The sequence below is a fragment of the Bufo bufo genome, chromosome 7, assembly GCF_905171765.1.
Source record: "Bufo bufo chromosome 7, aBufBuf1.1, whole genome shotgun sequence".
Classification (NCBI taxonomy): Eukaryota; Metazoa; Chordata; class Amphibia; order Anura; family Bufonidae; genus Bufo; species Bufo bufo.
The window spans coordinates 235507259-235530702 of NC_053395.1; the positions used below are offsets into that span (position 1 = coordinate 235507259).

General features: G+C 47.0%; 1 protein-coding gene across 2 annotated transcripts in view; it reads right to left on the reverse strand.

Annotated features, from left to right (window-relative positions):
• DPP10 (dipeptidyl peptidase like 10) overlaps window positions 1-23444 on the reverse strand; it is a 305051-nt gene that overhangs the window by 92973 nt on the left and 188634 nt on the right. For both annotated transcript variants that reach the window (XM_040440599.1, XM_040440600.1), the window contains 3 exons: window positions 11804-11851; window positions 9545-9643; window positions 9391-9460 (listed from right to left, as the gene is read on the reverse strand). In XM_040440599.1, the coding sequence (XP_040296533.1) occupies window positions 9391-9460; window positions 9545-9643; window positions 11804-11851 (217 nt within the window). The remainder of the gene's footprint in view (window positions 1-9390; window positions 9461-9544; window positions 9644-11803; window positions 11852-23444) is intronic.

Genomic DNA, 23444 nt, shown 5'->3' on the forward strand with positions numbered 1-23444 from the left:
CTTAATCACCTATGCTCATTTGCAATCAGACAATAGTGAGAACCTGTCTAACAAATTCCTAACCTATTTTGAAACACAGTGTCTGAGTATCCACCAGAAACACCGCTGAAGTTCTACTACAGTGGAAGATCTGTTAGTCTCCTGAATATTTCCAATGCACTTATAAAAATCAGCACTTGGAAAAAAGTTTCCGTGGCGGTCAGCCACCAAAACGTGTAGCATGCTTTTTATGTTATTATTTATGTGTTTTAAAAAAATTGCTACTGACTTTGAAGTCCTCTAGTGCTTGTCTTTTTTCCGCCTCCCTGCAGAGTGACTCCGCGTCAGCCTTGTGGCGGAGATGATGAGTGTGACGGAAGCACCTTCGTCACTGAGAGTTGGAGAGGCCTGCTTGCCAGCCTCTTGCCCTGTGACAATGGCCCCTGGGACACTATTTGGGCATATTGGATATTAAAGGCACTGTTTCTGCCCCTTGGACTTTTAACTGGAACAGATTCAAACATGTGGTGGCGGCGGCCATCTTAAATTGTCCAGCAGTGTTTTGCCGTGGAGTGTATGGAACTATTTTGGGCATGGGACCATGTGCACGGTGGGGCAAAAATAAGACTTCCAGGAAATACCTGAACCAATCTGGGTGATGTTTGGATAGGATGTTCACCCAGATCGAGGCTATCAGGGGATGTAACTGTTATGGAGATATGTGGTGTTTTAGGGTGTTTTCTGTGGTTGGGAAAAATTTGTGTTTTCTGCCTGTGAGTGATTAATTTAATTGTGTTTGTTAATTGTATCACAGGCAGAGCCCATTGTATTTTGTTAATTGTATCAGAGGAGGAGGGGGGGGGGGGGGGGGGGTTGTGTACAATTGCTGGGAATGTTTCCATACTGTAAAGGCATGTGCTTGGCTAATGTATATACTGTCTCAGTCTTCCACAAGGTCCCCAGCGGAGTGTCCTTTGCTGGAAGACCTGCATAAAAGGCTGACATGTAGCCACATTAAAGTGTCCTGCTTTACCCCTTCATGAAGTCTTGGCTCATGTTTGGGGGATGGGATAACTACACTCTTGGGGATTGCTATATCTCAATACTCCCCTGAGTATAAGCTCTTGTAAGATCTTGTTCTTGGTTCCTGGATTTAGGAGAGGTTCACCCACTGGAAGCTGAAGCCCAGTCTTGGGTCTAGCGTGTGTGGAGGACGGCGAGACCCCGACCAATCTGTGGCGGTTCGTGGGGTCTGTGGTGGTTATGGTGACCGGTGGAGTGCTTGGAGCCCTCGGGAAGCGCTAAGAGCATCCGTCAGCAGAAGGTGCCCAGTCGGGGTGCCAAGCGTTCCGTTACACGGGTTGGGAGCTATCCAGTCTACATAATATGCTGTTGGCTCCCACAGGCAAGGAAGAACCGTGGCCTGCTACATTCACCCAGACAGCTGGTGCTGACAATGCTGGCTGAAGACGTGGCACATGTGCCTCAACTTACATCACTCCGTCCACAGTCACTCGGTCTTTTACCAGACATGTTATTTTTAAGCCTATTTATGAAGACACTCCATCACACAGTCTATCCGTTAAACATGCATTGTATTTTTAGACAGAGCCCCGTTTTGCTGGATAGCGGTGACCCTCACCATTCGTCAGGTACACTGATCAGTGATTAACTGAGTTTTCCTGATAAACTTTGAATTTTTTTTTTATTTAAAAAGGGCAATTTGACAGATTCCAGTAGGATTTACTGTCAGTAGCTGTGACACACACCATTACGTCAGGCGGCGGCCACCATCAGCTCCAGGATTAATATTGTGAATTATGAGGAGTGGGCTGATTCACATCATACACTGAGCAGTACGGCTTTCCAGTCTGCCAGCCTCCCTGAGGCAGCCTCCCTGAGTTACACAATGTCACACACCAACTCCTGTCCCTACTGCCCCTAATTCTAACACCTCCTCTGTCAAATAACTTCGCTGACACTAAACCAGCTGTATTCTGTAGACAGACCGTCAATGTTCAAGCCAACAGAAAAAATGGCGCGGTGTTAAACAGGCAGGAAGTGCTCAAAGCCATATGCCGTTGTGCCTGTGTATACAGGGGAGCAAATCTTGCACTTGTAGCCCGTTGCTAATGGTGATCCCCAGCAAAAATGCATATAGTGGAGGATGCCCGCAGCGGACCACAAGTACCACAATAGACATCCTACACAAGATAGCAATTATCTGGATGTGATAACCAATATAACAATATAATAACATTTGCAAAGACAGGTGCACTCTGCGGTCTTACTAAACCCTCATACTGATGTTAAAATTGAGAGATCAGCAAGCATGTCCTACTGTGGAGGACATGTCTGAGCCCGAGCACCGCGCCAAGGTTTCTCAAGTAGCTCGGGACCTAACACTCACCTACCTGTGCCATATGGGCAATACCAGGAGCGTAAGCTCCGACTCACAGCAAACTCCCAGTTACGCTCCTGTAATTCGCCCACTGGCCCCTGGTATGTCCTCCACAGTAGGATATGTTGGCTAATCTTTCAATTTCAATTTCTAATCTCTCAATTTTAACATCAGTAGGAGGGTTTAGTAAGACCGCAGAGGGCACCTGTCAATGTTATTATATCGCCAATGTTCAAAAACCTATCCTATCCACTGACATCACAACTATAGCTCTTCATGATTGGCTGAGGCTGACTACAAGGCATTATGGCTATGCCCACCATGATGAGCTCATGTCATCCTGCTTGTTCCTCTTCTCATCTTCCCTGTATTATGATATGGTGACGCCATTTTGATCAATTTAAATCCACCAAAATTTTGATTCATTAGAGACTGGACATTTTTGGGAAAATTGTAAGAAATTTCATTTATGCAGAATTGATTCACTCATCATGGCCGATGTCTCTGTCTGGACCGAGCTCACATCGCAGATAACACACATCACATAAGACTTGGGGTTCTTATTAATGATGCGACATGGTATCATGACATCACATTGTATTAAATGATGTCACATGGTATCACATGGTGTCACAGTGTATTACATGAGGTCACATGGTGTCACAGTGTATTACATGATGTCACAGTCTATTACATGAGGTCACATGGTGTCACAGTGTATTACATGATGTCACAGTCTATTACATGATGTCACATGGTGTCACAGTCTATTACATGATGTCACATGGTGTCACACTGTATCACATGATGTCACAGTCTATTACATGAGGTCACATGGTGTCACAGTGTATTACATGAGGTCACATGGTGTCACAGTCTATTACATGATGTCACATGGTGTCACAGTGTATTACATGATGTCACAGTCTATTACATGAGGTCACATGGTGTCACAGTGTATCACATGATGTCCCAGTCTATTACATGATGTCACATGGTGTCACAGTGTATTACATGATGTCACAGTCTATTACATGATGTCACATGGTGTCACAGTCTATTACATGATGTCACATGGTGTCACACTGTATCACATTATGTCACAGTCTATTACATGATGTCACATGGTGTCACAGTCTATTACATGAGGTCACATCACAGTCTACATGAGGTCACATCACAGTCTATTACATGATGTCACATGGTGTCACAGTCTATTACATGAGGTCACATGGTGTCACAGTGTATTACATGAGGTCACATGGTGTCACAGTCTATTACATGATGTCACATGGTGTCACAGTGTATTACATGATGTCACAGTCTATTACAAGAGGTCACATGGTGTCACAGTCTATTACATGATGTCACAGTCTATTACATGATGTCACAGTCTATTACATGAGGTCACATGGTGTCACACTGTATCACATGATGTCCCAGTCTATTACATGATGTCACATGGTGTCACACTGTATCACATGATGTCCCAGTCTATTACATGATGTCACATGATGTCACAGTCTATTACATGAGGTCACATGGTGTCACACTGTATCACATGATGTCCCAGTCTATTACATGATGTCACATGGTGTCACAGTCTATTACATGATGTCACAGTCTATTACATGATGTCACAGTCTATTACATGAGGTCACAGTCTATTACATGAGGTCACATGGTGTCACACTGTATCACATGATGTCCCAGTCTATTACATGATGTCACATGGTGTCACAGTCTATTACATGATGTCACAGTCTATTACATGATGTCACATGGTGTCACAGTCTATTACATGATGTCACAGTCTATTACATGATGTCACATGGTGTCACAGTCTATTACATGATGTCACAGTCTATTACATGATGTCACAGTCTATTACATGAGGTCACAGTCTATTACATGAGGTCACATGGTGTCACACTGTATCACATGATGTCCCAGTCTATTACATGATGTCACATGGTGTCACAGTCTATTACATGATGTCACAGTCTATTACATGATGTCACATGGTGTCACACTGTATCACATGATGTCACAGTCTATTACATGATGTCACATGGTGTCACAGTGTATTACATGATGTCACAGTCTATTACATGAGGTCACATGGTGTCACACTGTATCACATGATGTCCCAGTCTATTACATGATGTCACATGGTGTCACAGTGTATTACATGATGTCACAGTCTATTACATGATGTCACATGGTGTCACACTGTATCACATGATGTCCCAGTCTATTACATGATGTCACATGGTGTCACAGTCTATTACATGATGTCACAGTCTATTACATGATGTCACAGTCTATTACATGAGGTCACAGTCTATTACATGAGGTCACATGGTGTCACAGTCTATTACATGATGTCACAGTCTATTACATGATGTCACAGTCTATTACATGAGGTCACAGTCTATTACATGAGGTCACATGGTGTCACACTGTATCACATGATGTCCCAGTCTATTACATGATGTCACATGGTGTCCCAGTCTATTACATGATGTCACATGGTGTCACAGTCTATTACATGATGTCACAGTCTATTACATGATGTCACATGGTGTCACACTGTATCACATGATGTCACAGTCTATTACATGATGTCACATGGTGTCACAGTGTATTACATGATGTCACAGTCTATTACATGATGTCACAAGGTGTCACAGTGTATTACATGATGTCACAGTCTATTACATGATGTCACATGGTGTCACAGTGTATTACATGATGTCACAGTCTATTACATGATGTCACATGGTGTCACAGTGTATTACATGATGTCACAGTCTATTACATGATGTCACATGGTGTCACAGTGTATTACATGATGTCACAGTCTATTACATGATGTCACATGGTGTCACAGTGTATTACATGATGTCACAGTCTATTACATGATGTCACATGGTGTCACAGTCTATTACATGATGTCACATGGTGTCACACTGTATCACATGATGTCACAGTCTATTACATGATGTCACATGGTGTCACAGTCTATTACATGAGGTCACATGGTGTCACAGTGTATTACATGATGTCACAGTCTATTACATGATGTCACATGGTGTCACAGTGTATTACATGATGTCACAGTCTATTACATGATGTCACATGGTGTCACAGTGTATTACATGATGTCACAGTCTATTACATGATGTCACATGGTGTCACAGTCTATTACATGATGTCACATGGTGTCACACTGTATCACATGATGTCACAGTCTATTACATGATGTCACATGGTGTCACAGTCTATTACATGAGGTCACATCACAGTCTACATGAGGTCACATCACAGTCTATTACATGAGGTCACATGGTGTCACAGTCTATTACATGATGTCACATGGTGTCACAGTCTATTACATGATGTCACAGTCTATTACATGAGGTCACATGGTGTCACAGTCTATTACATGAGGTCACATGGTGTCACACTGTATCACATGATGTCCCAGTCTATTACATGATGTCACATGGTGTCACAGTGTATTACATAATGTCACAGTCTATTACATGATGTCACATGGTGTCACAGTGTATTACATGATGTCACAGTCTATTACATGATGTCACATGGTGTCACAGTGTATTACATGATGTCACAGTCTATTACATGATGTCACATGGTGTCACAGTCTATTACATGATGTCACATGGTGTCACACTGTATCACATGATGTCACAGTCTATTACATGATGTCACATGGTGTCACAGTGTATTACATGATGTCACAGTCTATTACATGATGTCACATGGTGTCACAGTGTATTACATGATGTCACAGTCTATTACATGATGTCACATGGTGTCACAGTGTATTACATGATGTCACAGTCTATTACATGATGTCACATGGTGTCACAGTGTATTACATGATGTCACAGTCTATTACATGATGTCACATGGTGTCACAGTCTATTACATGATGTCACATGGTGTCACACTGTATCACATGATGTCACAGTCTATTACATGATGTCACATGGTGTCACAGTCTATTACATGAGGTCACATGGTGTCACAGTGTATTACATGATGTCACAGTCTATTACATGATGTCACATGGTGTCACAGTGTATTACATGATGTCACAGTCTATTACATGATGTCACATGGTGTCACAGTGTATTACATGATGTCACAGTCTATTACATGATGTCACATGGTGTCACAGTCTATTACATGATGTCACATGGTGTCACACTGTATCACATGATGTCACAGTCTATTACATGATGTCACATGGTGTCACAGTCTATTACATGAGGTCACATCACAGTCTACATGAGGTCACATCACAGTCTATTACATGAGGTCACATGGTGTCACAGTCTATTACATGATGTCACATGGTGTCACAGTCTATTACATGATGTCACAGTCTATTACATGAGGTCACATGGTGTCACAGTCTATTACATGAGGTCACATGGTGTCACACTGTATCACATGATGTCCCAGTCTATTACATGATGTCACATGGTGTCACAGTGTATTACATAATGTCACAGTCTATTACATGATGTCACATGGTGTCACAGTGTATTACATGATGTCACAGTCTATTACATGATGTCACATGGTGTCACAGTGTATTACATGATGTCACAGTCTATTACATGATGTCACATGGTGTCACAGTCTATTACATGATGTCACATGGTGTCACACTGTATCACATGATGTCACAGTCTATTACATGATGTCACATGGTGTCACAGTCTATTACATGATGTCACATGGTGTCACACTGTATCACATGATGTCACAGTCTATTACATGATGTCACATGGTGTCACACTCTATTACTTGATGTCACATGGTGTCACAGTCTATTACATGAGGTCACATCACAGTCTACATGAGGTCACATCACAGTCTATTACATGATGTCACATGGTGTCACAGTCTATTACATGAGGTCACATGATGTCACAGTCTATTACATGATGTCACATGGTGCCACAGTCTATTACATGAGGTCACATCACAGTCTACATGAGGTCACATCACAGTCTATTACATGAGGTCACATGGTGTCACAGTCTATTACATGAGGTCACATCACAGTCTATTACATGAGGTCACATGGTGTCACAGTCTATTACATGAGGTCACATCACAGTCTACATGAGGTCACATCACAGTCTATTACATGAGGTCACATGGTGTCACAGTCTATTACATGAGGTCACATGATGTCACAGTCTATTACATGAGGTCACATCACAGTCTACATGAGGTCACATCACAGTCTATTACATGAGGTCACATGGTGTCACAGTCTATTACATGAGGTCACATCACAGTCTACATGAGGTCACATCACAGTCTATTACATGATGTCACATGGTGTCACAGTCTATTACATGAGGTCACATCACAGTCTACATGAGGTCACATCACAGTCTATTACATGATGTCACATGGTGTCACAGTCTATTACATGAGGTCACATCACAGTCTACATGAGGTCACATCACAGTCTATTACATGATGTCACATGGTGTCACAGTCTATTACATGAGGTCACATCACAGTCTACATGAGGTCACATCACAGTCTATTACATGATGTCACATGGTGTCACAGTCTATTACATGAGGTCACATCACAGTCTACATGAGGTCACATCACAGTCTATTACATGAGGTCACATGGTGTCACAGTCTATTACATGAGGTCACATCACAGTCTACATGAGGTCACATCACAGTCTATCACATGAGGTCACATGGTGTCACAGTCTATTACATGAGGTCACATGATGTCACAGTCTATTACATGAGGTCACATCACAGTCTATTACATGAGGTCACATGATGTCACAGTCTATTACATGAGGTCACATCACAGTCTATTACATGAGGTCACATGATGTCACAGTCTATTACATGAGGTCACATCACAGTCTATTACATGAGGTCACATCACAGTCTATTACATGAGGTCACATCACAGTCTGCATGAGGTCACATCACAGTCTATTACATGAGGTCACATCACAGTCTACATGAGGTCACATCACAGTCTATTACATGAGGTCACATGGTGTCACAGTCTATTACATGAGGTCACATGATGTCACAGTCTATTACATGAGGTCACATCACAGTCTACATGAGGTCACATCACAGTCTATTACATGAGGTCACATGATGTCACAGTCTATTACATGAGGTCACATGATGTCACAGTCTATTACATGAGGTCACATCACAGTCTATTACATGAGGTCACATGGTGTCACAGTCTATTACATGAGGTCACATCACAGTCTACATGAGGTCACATCACAGTCTATCACATGAGGTCACATGGTGTCACAGTCTATTACATGAGGTCACATGATGTCACAGTCTATTACATGAGGTCACATCACAGTCTATTACATGAGGTCACATGATGTCACAGTCTATTACATGAGGTCACATCACAGTCTATTACATGAGGTCACATGGTGTCACAGTCTATTACATGAGGTCACATCACAGTCTATTACATGAGGTCACATCACAGTCTGCATGAGGTCACATCACAGTCTATTACATGAGGTCACATCACAGTCTACATGAGGTCACATCACAGTCTATTACATGAGGTCACATGGTGTCACAGTCTATTACATGAGGTCACATGATGTCACAGTCTATTACATGAGGTCACATCACAGTCTACATGAGGTCACATCACAGTCTATTACATGAGGTCACATGATGTCACAGTCTATTACATGAGGTCACATGATGTCACAGTCTATTACATGAGGTCACATCACAGTCTATTACATGAGGTCACATGATGTCACAGTCTATTACATGAGGTCACATAGCATTACAAAAATTTCTGATGGATATTACTGCTCAATTAAACAAATCTTTTTTTGCACCTCCTCAGAGCGCTGCCGCCGCTTTGGAGGAACTCCGCTCTTCCCATAAAAATCTGCAGAACATGGAAGGAGTCTCATCACTTACACGATGAGGAGGAGAGGATACCGATTCTGCTCCTTGAAATCCTGAGGATATGACAGTCGTAGAGGAAGTTCTAAAAGAAGAGACAATGAATAAGAAACGGGAGACTCCTGAGTCTGTGCCCCTCCCTGCTCACCAGGCCCCGCCTCCTCATTACCATGGTCCTCAATGGGAATCATTTTTACTTGACTCCTGAAGATTTCCTTCTGTGAAATGGCTTCTTGTAGCACAAAATTGTTCTCTATGATGTGAAACTCTGTGGAAAAAAAGGCAGAAAGCATCTGAAAAGAGGCCCCAAAACCCTGCTGAGCTGAGTTCCCGGCCCCAGCCCCCCGATCACTATGTGATATTGTCCCTGGGGCCCCCGATCACTGTGCATTATCATCTCCGGCCCCCCGATCACTGTGTAATATCATCCCCGGGCCCCCTGATCACTGTGTAATATCGCCCCTGGGGCCCCCGATCACTGTGTAATATTGTCCCTGTACCCCCCGATCACTGTGTAATATTGTCCCCTGGCCCCCCGATCACTGTGTAATATTGTCCCCTGGCCCCCCGATCACTGTGTAATATTGTCCCCAGGACCCCCGATCACTGTGTAATATTGTCCCCTGGCCCCCCGATCACTGTGTAATATTGTCCCCTGGCCCCCCGATCACTGTGTAATATTGTCCCCTGGCCCCCCGATCACTGTGTAATATTGTCCCCTGGCCCCCTGATCACTGTGTAATATTGTCCCCAGGACCCCCGATCACTGTGTAATATTGTCCCCAGGACCCCCGATCACTGTGTAATATTGTCCCCAGGACCCCCGATCACTGTGTAATATTGTCCCCTGGCCCCCCGATCACTGTGTAATATTGTCCCCTGGCCCCCCGATCACTGTGTAATATTGTCCCCAGGACCCCCGATCACTGTGTAATATTGTCCCCAGGAACCCCGATCACTGTGTAATATTGTCCCCAGGACCCCCGATCACTGTGTAATATTGTCCCCAGGACCCCCGATCACTGTGTAATATTGTCCCCAGGACCCCCGATCACTGTGTAATATTGTCCCCTGGCCCCCCGATCACTGTGTAATATTGTCCCCTGGCCCCCCGATCACTGTGTAATATTGTCCCCGGGTCCCCCGATCACTGTGTAATATTGTCCCCGTGCCCCCCGGTCACTGTGTAATATTGTCCCCAGGCCCCCCGATCACTGTGTAATATTTTCCCCAGGGCCCCCGATCACTGTGTAATATTGTCCCCTGGCCCCCCGATCACTGTGTAATATTGTTCCCGTGCCCACCGATCACTGTGTAATATTGTCCCCGTGCCCCCCGATCACTTTGTAATATTGTCCCCGTGCCCCCCCGATCACTGTGTAATATTGTCCCCTGGCCCCCCGATCACTGTGTAATATTGTCCCCTGGCCCCCCGATCACTGTGTAATATTGTCCCCGGGTCCCCCGATCACTGTGTAATATTGTCCCCGTGCCCCCCGATCACTGTGTAATATTGTCCCCTGGCCCCCCGATCACTGTGTAATATTGTCCCCAGGGCCCCCGATCACTGTGTAATATTGTCCCCGGGTCCCCAGATCACTGTGTAATATTGTCCCCGTGCCCCCCGATCACTGTGTAATATTGTCCCCTGGCCCCCCGATCACTGAGTAATATTGTCCCCGGGCCCCCCGATCACTGTGTAATATTGTCCCCGTGCCCCCCCGATCACTGTGTAATATTGTCCCCTGGCCCCCCGATCACTGTGTAATATTGTCCCCTGGCCCCCCGATCACTGTGTAATATTGTCCCCTGGCCCCCCGATCACTGTGTAATATTGTCCCCGGGTCCCCCGATCACTGTGTAATATTGTCCCCGTGCCCCCCGATCACTGTGTAATATTGTCCCCTGGCCCCCCGATCACTGAGTAATATTGTCCCCGGGCCCCCCGATCACTGTGTAATATTGTCCCCGTGCCCCCCCGATCACTGTGTAATATTGTCCCCTGGCCCCCCGATCACTGTGTAATATTGTCCCCTGGCCCCCCGATCACTGTGTAATATTGTCCCCGGGTCCCCCGATCACTGTGTAATATTGTCCCCGGGTCCCCCGATCACTGTGTAATATTGTCCCCTGGCCCCCCGATCACTGAGTAATATTGTCCCCGGGCCCCCCGATCACTGTGTAATATTGTCCCCGTGCCCCCCCGATCACTGTGTAATATTGTCCCCTGGCCCCCCGATCACTGTGTAATATTGTCCCCTGGCCCCCCGATCACTGTGTAATATTGTCCCCTGGCCCCCCGATCACTGTGTAATATTGTCCCCGGGTCCCCCGATCACTGTGTAATATTGTCCCCGGGTCCCCCGATCACTGTGTAATATTGTCCCCTGGCCCTTAAACTGCGTATACTCCAGGAAATAACACTGACCTGAGGGTTTACTGGTGTTGTGGACACTGAAGACATGGACTCCTGGACCTGTCACAACAGAAGATTTGAGATTAACTATCACTCTCATCATCCATATGAGTGGGTGAATGATGATGTTGGATCTGGCCGGGGGGATAATCACCCCTATCCACTGTGACATCACCCACTGATTCAAGACTCATGTCACTCAAAGGAACACAGAAAAAAACACCCCAAATTATTGAATGTTCTTGTCGAGGGGCAATCTTTTAAGAGGGCAGTGTAATAATACCTGACAACAATAACCGTTGTAATCCAGATCACAAAAGTGTGAGTGCTTGAGGGTGTGGCTTATATGTCCTGAATTTGGCGAGTTAAATGCTGGTAAATTTGTGTAAAATAGTGGTCTAAAAAGTATTCCAGGAATAGGAGCTTGGAGGATTTGTAGTGTTCTAGGACTTGTACGACTTGTAGAGTTTTGGGACCTAGAACAATTTGTAGTGGTCTGGGAGTTGGATGATTTGTCGTGTTCTAGGACTTTGTTTATTTGTAGTGTTCTGGGATCTGGAGCTTGGAGGATTTGCAGTGTTTTAGGACTTGAGGTTGGAGGATTTGTAGTGTTTTAGGACTTGAGGTTGGAGGATTTGTAGTGTTTTAGGACTTGAGGTTGGAGGATTTGCAGTGTTCTAGGACTTGAGGTTGGAGAATTTGTAGTGTTTTAGGACTTGAGGTTGGAGGATTTGCAGTGTTCTAGGACTTGAGGTTGGAGAATTTGTAGTGTTTTAGGACTTGAGGTTGGAGGATTTGTAGTGTTTTAGGACTTGAGGTTGGAGGATTTGTAGTGTTTTAGGACTTGAGGTTGGAGGATTTGTAGTGTTTTAGGACTTGAGGTTGGAGGATTTGTAGTGTTTTAGGACTTGAGGTTGGAGGATTTGCAGTGTTCTAGGACTTGAGGTTGGAGAATTTGTAGTGTTTTAGGACTTGAGGTTGGAGGATTTGTAGTGTTTTAGGACTTGAGGTTGGAGGATTTGTAGTGTTTTAGGACTTGAGGTTGGAGGATTTGTAGTGTTTTAGGACTTGAGGTTGGAGGATTTGTAGTGTTCTAGGACTTGAGGTTGGAGAATTTGTAGTGTTTTAGGACTTGAGGTTGGAGGATTTGTAGTGTTTTAGGACTTGAGGTTGGAGGATTTGTAGTGTTTTAGGACTTGAGGTTGGAGGATTTGTAGTGTTTTAGGACTTGAGGTTGGAGGATTTGTAGTGTTTTAGGACTTGAGGTTGGAGGATTTGCAGTGTTCTAGGACTTGAGGTTGGAGAATTTGTAGTGTTTTAGGACTTGAGGTTGGAGGATTTGTAGTGTTTTAGGACTTGAGGTTGGAGGATTTGTAGTGTTTTTGGACTTGAGGTTGGAGGATGACTTGGAGGATTTGTAATGTTCTAGGACTTGGAGCTTGGAGGATTTGTAGTGTTCTGGGAATTGTTGTTTGGAGGATTTGTAATGTACTGGGGCTTGGAGATTGAATAATTTTTGTGTTTAGGGACTACCTCTGATGTACTGGGACTTTCAGGATTTGTAATGCTCTTGGACTTGTGATGTTCTATGACTTGGAGGACTTGTTACTTTCTAGGACTTGGACCTTGGATGATGTGTGATGTTCTGGGACTTGGAACATTTGTAGTGTTCTAAGACTTGTAGTTTGGAGATGTTATTATGTTCTTGGACCTGTGGTTTGGAGTTTTTTTAGTGTTCTGATCCTTGCAGATCAGAGGTTTTGCACTTTCCACAGTCATGGCCGTAAATGTTGGCACCCCTGAAATTTTTCAAGAAAATGAAGTATTTCTCACAGAAAAGTATTGCAGTAACACATGTTTTGCTATACACATGTTTACTCCCTTTGTGTGTATTGGAACAAAACCAAAAAAGGGAGGAAAAAAAGCTAATTGGACATAATGTCACACCAAACTCCAAAACTGGGCTGGACAAAATTATTGGCACCCTTTTAAAATTGTGGATAAATAAGATTGTTTCCAGCATGTGATGCTTCTTTAAACTCACCTGGGGCACGTAACAGGTGGGGCAATATAAAAATCACACATGAAAGCAGATAAAAAGGAGAGAAGTTCACTTAGTCTTTGCATTGTGTGTCTGTGTGCGCCACACTGAGCATGGACAACAGAAAGAGAAGAGAACTGTCTGAGAACTTGAGAACCAAAATTGTGGAAAAATAGAAACAATCTCAAGGTTACAAGTCCATCTCTAGAGGTCCACAGTGCGCAACATTATCAAGAAGTTTACAACCCATGGCACTGAAGCTAATCTCCCTGGACGTGGACGGAAGCGAAAAATTTATGAAAAGTGTAAACGCAGGATAGTCAAGCTGTCCTGCAGGCTCAGGGAGCATCAGCGCGAACTATCCGTCGACATTTAAATTAAATAAAAAAGCTATGGCAGGAGGCCCAGGAGGACCCCACTGCTGACACAGAGACATAAAAAAGTTAGACTACATTTTGCAAAAAAGAACTTGCATAAGCAAAATCCTTCTGAGACCAAGATAGAGCTTTTTGGTAAAGCACATCATTCTACTGTTTACCGAAAACGGAATGAGGCCTACAAAGAAAAGAACACAGTACCTACAGTGAAATATGGTGGAGGTTCATTGATGTTTTTGGGTTGTTTTGCTGCCTCTGGCACTGGGTGCCTTGAATGTGTGCAAGGCATCCTGAAATCTGAGGATTACCAACGCATTTTGGGTCGCCCAGTGTCAGAAAGCTGGGTTTGCGTCCTAGATCTTGGGTCTTCCAGCAGGACAATGACCACAAACATACGTCAAAAAGCCCCCATAAATGGATGGCAACAAAGCGCTGGAGAGTTCTGAAGTGGCCAGCAACGAGTCCAGACCTAAATCCCACTGAACACCTGTGGAGAGATCTGAAAATTGCTGCTGGGAAAAGGCGTCCTTCCAATAAGAGAGGCCTGGAGCAGTCTGCTAAGGAAGAGCGCTCCGAAACTACGGGTGAGATGTCTCAGTAGCTGATTGATGGTTATAGTAAGCAACTGATTTCAGGCATTTGTTCCAAAGGGCGTGCAACCAAATATTAAGTTAACGGTGCCAACATTTACAGCCATGACTGTATGTTACTGTAAAGCATGTGATCTGTGGTGATTTTATGGCCCATTTATGTCCTTAGCCCGTTTACCACCACATGGCATCTCTTCTTATGTGTCTTGCTTAACTCATTAATAGGTTAATAAGCTAAATTACCCTAGTTCTATGACCACATTCCCTTTAATTGTAGACACAGTCGAGGGGTAAGCACTCGCTGGGGTGAAGCATGAGGCGAGTTGCCATATTGCCCAACCTCATGGCAGTTCAATATGACAGACCGGACAGGAGACAGTATGTGATGTAGGACACCCTCACAGACTTCCATCCTCCTCTATCATTAGGGTCATTGTCTCTGTCCATCTTATTATCTGCTCTTTACCTTCACACTCATCGCCCTGTTACCCCCCCCCCCCTTCCACTCTCCCCACATCAGCCCCTCTCTCCTTCCCTTGCCCTGTTACCCTCCATTACACTCTCCCCACATCAGCCCCTCTCTCCTTCCCTTGCCCTGTTACCCTCCATTACACTCTCTCCACATCAGCCCCTCTCTCCTTCCCTCACCCTGTTACCCCTCCATTACACTCTCTCCACATCAGCCCCTCTCTCCTTCCCTCACCCTGTTACCCTCCATTACACTCTCCCCACATCAGCCCCTCTCTCCTTCCCTCACCCTGTTACCCTCCATTACACTCTCTCCACATCAGCCCCTCTCTCCTTCCCTCACCCTGTTACCCTCCATTACACTCTCTCCACATCAGCCCCTCTCTCCTTCCCTCACCCTGTTACCCTCCATTACACTCTCTCCACATCAGCCCCTCTCTCCTTACCTCATCTTGTTACCCTCCATTACACTCTCTCCACATCAGTCCCTCTCTCCTTCGCTCGCCCTGTTACCCCTCCATTATACTCTCTCCACATCAGCCCCTCTCTCCTTCCCTTGCCCTGTTACCCTCCATTACACTCTCTCCACATCAGCCCCTCTCTCCTTCCCTCACCCTGTCACCCTCCATTACACTCTCTCCACATCAGCCCCTCTCTCCTTCCCTCACCCTGTTACCCCTCCATTACACTCTCTCCACATCAGCCCCTCTCTCCTTCCCTCACCCTGTTACCCCTCCATTACACTCTCTCCACATCAGCCCCTCTCTCCTTCCCTCACCCTGTTACCCTCCATTACACTCTCTCCCCATCAGCCCCTCTCTCCTTCCCTCTCCCTGTTACCCTCCATTACACTCTCTCCACATCAGCCCCTCTCTCCTTCCCTCACCCTGTTACCCTCCATTACACTCTCTCCACATCAGCCCCTCTCTCCTTCCCTCACCCTGTTACCCTCCATTACACTCTCTCCACATCAGCCCCTCTCTCCTTCCCTCTCCCTGTTACCCTCCATTACACTCTCTCCACATCAGCCCCTCTCTCCTTCCCTCACCCTGTTACCTCCATTACACTCTCTCCTTCCCTCTCCCTGTTACCTCCATTACACTCTCTCCACATCAACCCCTCTCTCCTTCCCTCACCCTGTTACCCTCCATTACACTCTCTCCACATCAGCCCCTCTCTCCTTCCCTCTCCCTGTTACCCTCCATTACACTCTCTCCACATCAGCCCCTCTCTCCTTCCCTCACCCTGTTACCTCCATTACACTCTCTCCACATCAGCCCCTCTCTCCTTCCCTCTCCCTGTTACCTCCATTACACTCTCTCCACATCAACCCCTCTCTCCTTCCCTCACCCTGTTACCCTCCATTACACTCTCTCCACATCAGCCCCTCTCTCCTTCCCTCTCCCTGTTACCCTCCATTACACTCTCTCCACATCAGCCCCTCTCTCCTTCCCTCACCCTGTTACCTCCATTACACTCTCTCCTTCCCTCTCCCTGTTACCTCCATTACACTCTCTCCACATCAACCCCTCTCTCCTTCCCTCTCCCTGTTACCCTCCATTACACTCTCTCCACATCAGCCCCTCTCTCCTTCCCTCTCCCTGTTACCCTCCATTACACTCTCTCCACATCAGCCCCTCTCTCCTTCCCTCACCCTGTTACCCTCCATTACACTCTCTCCACATCAGCCCCTCTCTCCTTCCCTCTCCCTGTTACCCTCCATTACACTCTCTCCACATCAGCACCTCTCTCCTTCCCTCACCCTGTTACCTCCATTACACTCTCTCCACATCAGCCCCTCTCTCCTTCCCTCACCCTGTTACCCTCCATTACACTCTCTCCTTCCCTCACCCTGTTACCCTCCATTACACTCTCTCCACATCAGCCCCTCTCTCCTTCCCTCACCCTGTTACCTCTCCATTACACTCTCTCCACATCAGCCCTTCTCTCCTTCCCTCACCCTGTTACCCTCCATTACACTCTCTCCACATCAGCCCCTCTCTCCTTCCCTCACCCTGTTACCCTCCATTACACTCTCTCCACATCAGCCCCTCTCTCCTTCCCTCACCCTGTTACCCTCCATTACACTCTCTCCACATCAGCCCCTCTCTCCTTCCCTCACCCTGTTACCCTCCATTACACTCTCCCCACATCAGCCCCTCTCTCCTTCACTCACCCTGTTACCCTCCATTACACTCTCTCCACATCAGCCCCTCTCTCCTTCCCTCACCCTGTTACCTCCATTACACTCTCTCCACATCAGCCCCTCTCTCCTTCCCTTGCCCTGTTACCCCTCCATTACACTCTCTCCACATCAGCCCCTCTCTCCTTCCCTCACCCTGTTACCCTCCATTACACTCTCTCCACATCAGCCCCTCTCTCCTTCCCTCACCCTGTTACCTCCATTACACTCTCTCCACATCAGCCCCTCTCTCCTTCCCTCTCCCTGTTACCCTCCATTACACTCTCTCCACATCAGCCCCTCTCTCCTTCCCTCACCCTGTTACCCCTCCATTACACTCTCTCCACATCAGCCCCTCTCTCCTTCCCTCACCCTGTTACCTCCATTACACTCTCCCCACATCAGCCCCTCTCTCCTTCCCTCACCCTGTTACCCCTCCATTACACTCTCTCCACATCAGCCCCTCTCTCCTTCCCTCACCCTGTTACCCTCCATTACACTCTCTCCACATCAGCCCCTCTCTCCTTCCCTCACCCTGTTACCCTCCATTACACTCTCTCCACATCAGCCCCTCTCTCCTTCCCTCACCCTGTTACCCCTCCATTAAACTCTCTCCACATCAGCCCCTCTCTCCTTCCCTCACCCTGTTACCCTCCATTACACTCTCTCCACATCAGCCCCTCTCTCCTTCCCTCACCCTGTTACCCCTCCATTACACTCTCTCCACATCAGCCCCTCTCTCCTTCCCTCACCCTGTTACCTCCATTACACTCTCTCCACATCAGCCCCTCTCTCCTTCCCTCACCCTGTTACCCTCCATTACACTCTCTCCACATCAGCCCCTCTCTCCTTCCCTCACCCTGTTACCCTCCATTACACTCTCTCCACATCAGCCCCTCTTTCCTTCCCTCACCCTGTTACCCCTTCATTATACTCTCTCCACATCAACCCCTTTCTTCTTCCCTCACCCTGTTACCCTCCATTACACTCTCTCCACATCAGTCCCTCTCTCCTTCCCTCACCCTGTTACCCATACATTACACTCTCTCCACATCAGCCCCTCTCTCCTTCCCTCACCCTGTTACCTCCATTACACTCTCCCCACATCAGCCCCTCTCTCCTTCCCTCACCCTGTTACCTCCATTACACTCTCCCCACATCAGCCCCTCTCTCCTTCCCTCACCCTGTTACCTCCATTACACTCTCTCCACATCAGCCCCTCTCTCCTTCCCTCACCCTGTTACCCTCCATTACACTCTCTCCACATCAGCCCCTCTCTCCTTCCCTCACCCTGTTACCCCTCCATTAAACTCTCTCCACATCAGCCCCTCTTTCCTTCCCTCACCCTGTTACCCCTCCATTATACTCTCTCCACATCAACCCCTTTCTTCTTCCCTTACTCTGTTACCCATTATACTCTCTTCACATCAGCCCCTCTCTCCTTCCCTCGCCCTGTTACCCCTCCATTTCACTCTCTCCACATCAGCCCCTCTCTCCTTACCTCATCCTGTTACCCATCCATTATACTCTCTTCACATCAGCCCCTCTCTCCTTTCCTCGCCCTGTTACCCATACATTACACTCTCTCCCCATCAGTCCCTCTCTCCTTCGCTCGCCCTGTTACCCCTCCATTATACTCTCTCCACATCAGCCCTTCTCTCCTTCCCTCGCCCTGTTACCCCTCCATTACACTCTCCCCACATCAGCACCTCTCTCCTTCTCTCACCCTGTTACCCTCCATTACACTCTCTCCACATCAGCCCCTCTCTCCTTCCCTCACCCTGTTACCCCTCCATTACACTCTCCCCACATCAGCACCTCTCTCCTTCTCTCACCCTGTTACCCTCCATTACACTCTCTCCACATCAGCCCCTCTCTCCTTCCCTCACCCTGTTACCCTCCATTACACTCTCTCCCCATCAGTCCCTCTCTCCTTCGCTCGCCCTGTTACCCATACATTACACTCTCTCCCCATCAGTCCCTCTCTCCTTCGCTCGCCCTGTTACCCCTCCATTATACTCTCTCCACATCAGCCCCTCTCTCCTTCCCTCACCCTGTTACCCTCCATTACACTCTCTCCCCATCAGTCCCTCTCTCCTTCGCTCGCCCTGTTACCCCTCCATTATACTCTCTCCACATCAGCACCTCTCTCCTTCTCTCACCCTGTTACCCTCCATTACACTCTCTCCACATCAGCCCCTCTCTCCTTCCCTCACCCTGTTACCCCTCCATTACACTCTCCCCACATCAGCACCTCTCTCCTTCTCTCACCCTGTTACCCTCCATTACACTCTCTCCACATCAGCCCCTCTCTCCTTCCCTCACCCTGTTACTCTCCATTACACTCTCTCCACATCAGCCCCTCTCTCCTTCCCTCGCCCTGTTACCCTCCATTACACTCTCCCCACATCAGCCCCTCTCTCCTTCCCTCACCCTGTTACCCTCCATTACACTCTCCCCACATCAGCCCCTCTCTCCTTCCCTCACCCTGTTACCCCTCCATTACACTCTCCCCACATCAGCACCTCTCTCCTTCTCTCACCCTGTTACCCTCCATTACACTCTCTCCACATCAGCCCCTCTCTCCTTCCCTCACCCTGTTACCCTCCATTACACTCTCTCCCCATCAGCCCCTCTCTCCTTCGCTCGCCCTGTTACCCCTCCATTATACTCTCTCCACATCAGCCCTTCTCTCCTTCCCTCGCCCTGTTACCCCTCCATTTTACTCTATCCCCACATCAGCACCTCTCTCCTTCCCTCACCCTGTTACCCATACATTACACTCTCCCCACATCAGCCCCTCTCTCCTTCCCTTGCCCTGTTACCCTCCATTACACTCTCTCCACATCAGCCCCTCTCTCCTTCCCTCACCCTGTTACCCCTCCATTAAACTCTCTCCACATCAGCCCCTCTTTCCTTCCCTCACCCTGTTACCCTCCATTACACTCTCTCCACATCAGCCCCTCTCTCCTTCCCTCACCCTGTTACCCCTTCATTATACTCTCTCCACATCAACCCCTTTCTTCTTCCCTCGCTCTGTTACCCATTATACTCTCTTCACATCAGCCCCTTCCCTCGCCCTGTTACCCCTCCATTTCACTCTCTCCACATCAGCCCCTCTCTCCTTTCCTCGCCCTGTTACCCATACATTACACTCTCTCCCCATCAGTCCCTCTCTCCTTCGCTCGCCCTGTTACCCCTCCATTATACTCTCTCCACATCAGCCCTTCTCTCCTTCCCTCGCCCTGTTACCCCTCCATTTTACTCTATCCCCACATCAGCACCTCTCTCCTTCCCTCACCCTGTTACCCCTCCATTACACTCTCCCCACATCAGCACCTCTCTCCTTCTCTCACCCTGTTACCCTCCATTACACTCTCTCCACATCAGCCCCTCTCTCCTTCCCTCACCCTGTTACCCCTCCATTACACTCTCCCCACATCAGCACCTCTCTCCTTCTCTCACCCTGTTACCCTCCATTACACTCTCTCCACATCAGCCCCTCTCTCCTTCCCTCATCCTGTTACCTCCATTACACTCTCTCCACATCAGCCCCTCTCTCCTTCCCTCACCCTGTTACCCTCCATTACACTCTCTCCCCATCAGTCCCTCTCTCCTTCGCTCGCCCTGTTACCCATACATTACACTCTCTCCCCATCAGTCCCTCTCTCCTTCGCTCGCCCTGTTACCCCTCCATTATACTCTCTCCACATCAGCCCCCCTCTCCTTCCCTCGCCCTGTTACCCCTCCATTTTACTCTATCCCCACATCAGCCCCTCTCTCCTTCCCTCACCCTGTTACCCCTCCATTACACTCTCCCCACATCAGCACCTCTCTCCTTCTCTCACCCTGTTACCCTCCATTACACTCTCTCCACATCAGCCCCTCTCTCCTTCCCTCACCCTGTTACCCCTCCATTACACTCTCCCCACATCAGCACCTCTCTCCTTCTCTCACCCTGTTACCCTCCATTACACTCTCTCCACATCAGCCCCTCTCTCCTTCCCTCACCCTGTTACCCCTCTATTTTACTCTATCCCCTCTCTCTGTCCCTTCACCATGTACAACTCAAATGCTCTATTCATTTTACTGAATCGTATCACCCCATCATGTCCCATGGTGCAGAACAATAAGCTCTCTTACAAATCACACAGTCATCTGCTCTTTCTCTTCATACTTTTGCTTCTAACTTAAGGGGATATCTCTCCTAACCCCAGCCCACCATTTTCCAATCTCAAACCCCTTCCCCGGCTCCCAAAGAAACCTTGCTAATCTCAAACATTCGGTGTGTGTCCTCGATTCCCACTTTTAACTGTGTGTTCTGAAACCCACGGTCGGTGTGTAACAAACTCCCCTACATTTACAACTTCTTTCTTACTAATACTAACTCTCTTAACCTGCTTAACCTCACTGAAACTTGTATTCAGCAATCTGACACGGCTTATCCTGCTGCTCTGTCTTATGGTGGCTTACATTTTTCACATACCCCCAGACCTGATAACAGACAAGGTGGTGGAGTAGGGGTTGTTCTTTCCCCACAATGCACTTTTCAGATCACTCCCTCAGTACCATCATTCTCATTCCAATCAAACTTCTTCATCCCTTCTCCCTCAGAGTAGCGGTTATTTACCAATCCCCTGGCTCACTTTGCTGCCTGGCTGCCACACTTTTTGTCTTCAGAGCTACCAATTCTCATTCCCATAGACAGCCCTATGTCCCTGTCTGCCTCCCAGCGTCTATTTCTAACCTCCTCTCTAGGACTTTTGACCGCTTTCAAACTCTCAGACGGACAAAGACAGTAACAGATTTAACCTGGCCTTTTTCCAGCTCTGTTTGCAACTTTACTAACTCCTCTCCCACTCTTTGACCACAACTTTCTCTCCTTCACTGTCACAAGTCCTCAACTATCTCAACACATTCCTCCTTATCACACTTTCTGAAATCTACATGTCATTGACCCTCATAAACTTAGAGACTCTCTACAATCATCAATATCCCCAATCTCTTCCCTCTCCTGCCCTGAACTGGCTGAAAAACACTATAATGACACCCCGAGAAGTGCCCTGGACGAAGTAGCGCTCCCTACACTCAGAACTTCCAAACAGAGACAAAAGCAACCCTAACTTACTCCTCAAACTCGCTTCCTCCAGTGATGCTCCATAAGTGCCGAATGTCTATGGATAAAAAGAAGCACACCACAATTCCATTACAAATTTATGCTGACAACTTACAACTCTGCCCTTCACCATCAAACAAACCTCCTTCACTACCCTGATTTCCTCACTATCTAATAATCCCAAAAAAAACTCTGGCACTTTTCACTCCCTCCTCAGCCCAAAAGTGCTGGCACTTAGTACAGACCTCCATGCTAAAGATCTAGCCACCTACTTCAAAGGCAAAATTAAAAATATCTGGGTGGAAATCAGCATCCAACATCTAAGTTTCATAAATCCCCTTCCCTACTGTTTTCTGGCTCCCTCTCCACATTTGACCCAGTCACAGAAGAAGTCTCCAGGTTCCTCTCTTCTTCTCGTTCTACCACATGCACAACTGACCCTATTACCCCACACCTCCTCCAGTCTCTCTGCCCGGCTTTCACTACTCACCCAACTAAAAGGTTCAACCTGTCTCATCTGGCATCTTCCCATTTGCCTTCAAACATTCTGTCATAACCCCATTATCAAAAAAAACTTCTCTTAACCAATTCTACGCAACTAACGACAGACCTGACTCTAATCTACCTTTTATAGCTAAACTCCTGGAGTGTCTGGTCTATTCTCACATTATCAGGTATCTCTCCACTAACTCCCTTATTGATCCATTAAAATCTGGTTTTCGCACCCTACATTCTACAGAAACTACCCTCCGTGACAAATGACCCCCTGGCAGCTAAATGCAACATTGACTGCTCTTTAGTCATTCTCCTCAATCTCTCTGCAGCATTTGACAGGGTAGACCACCACCTACTCCTTACCATGCTCCTATCTATCGGCCT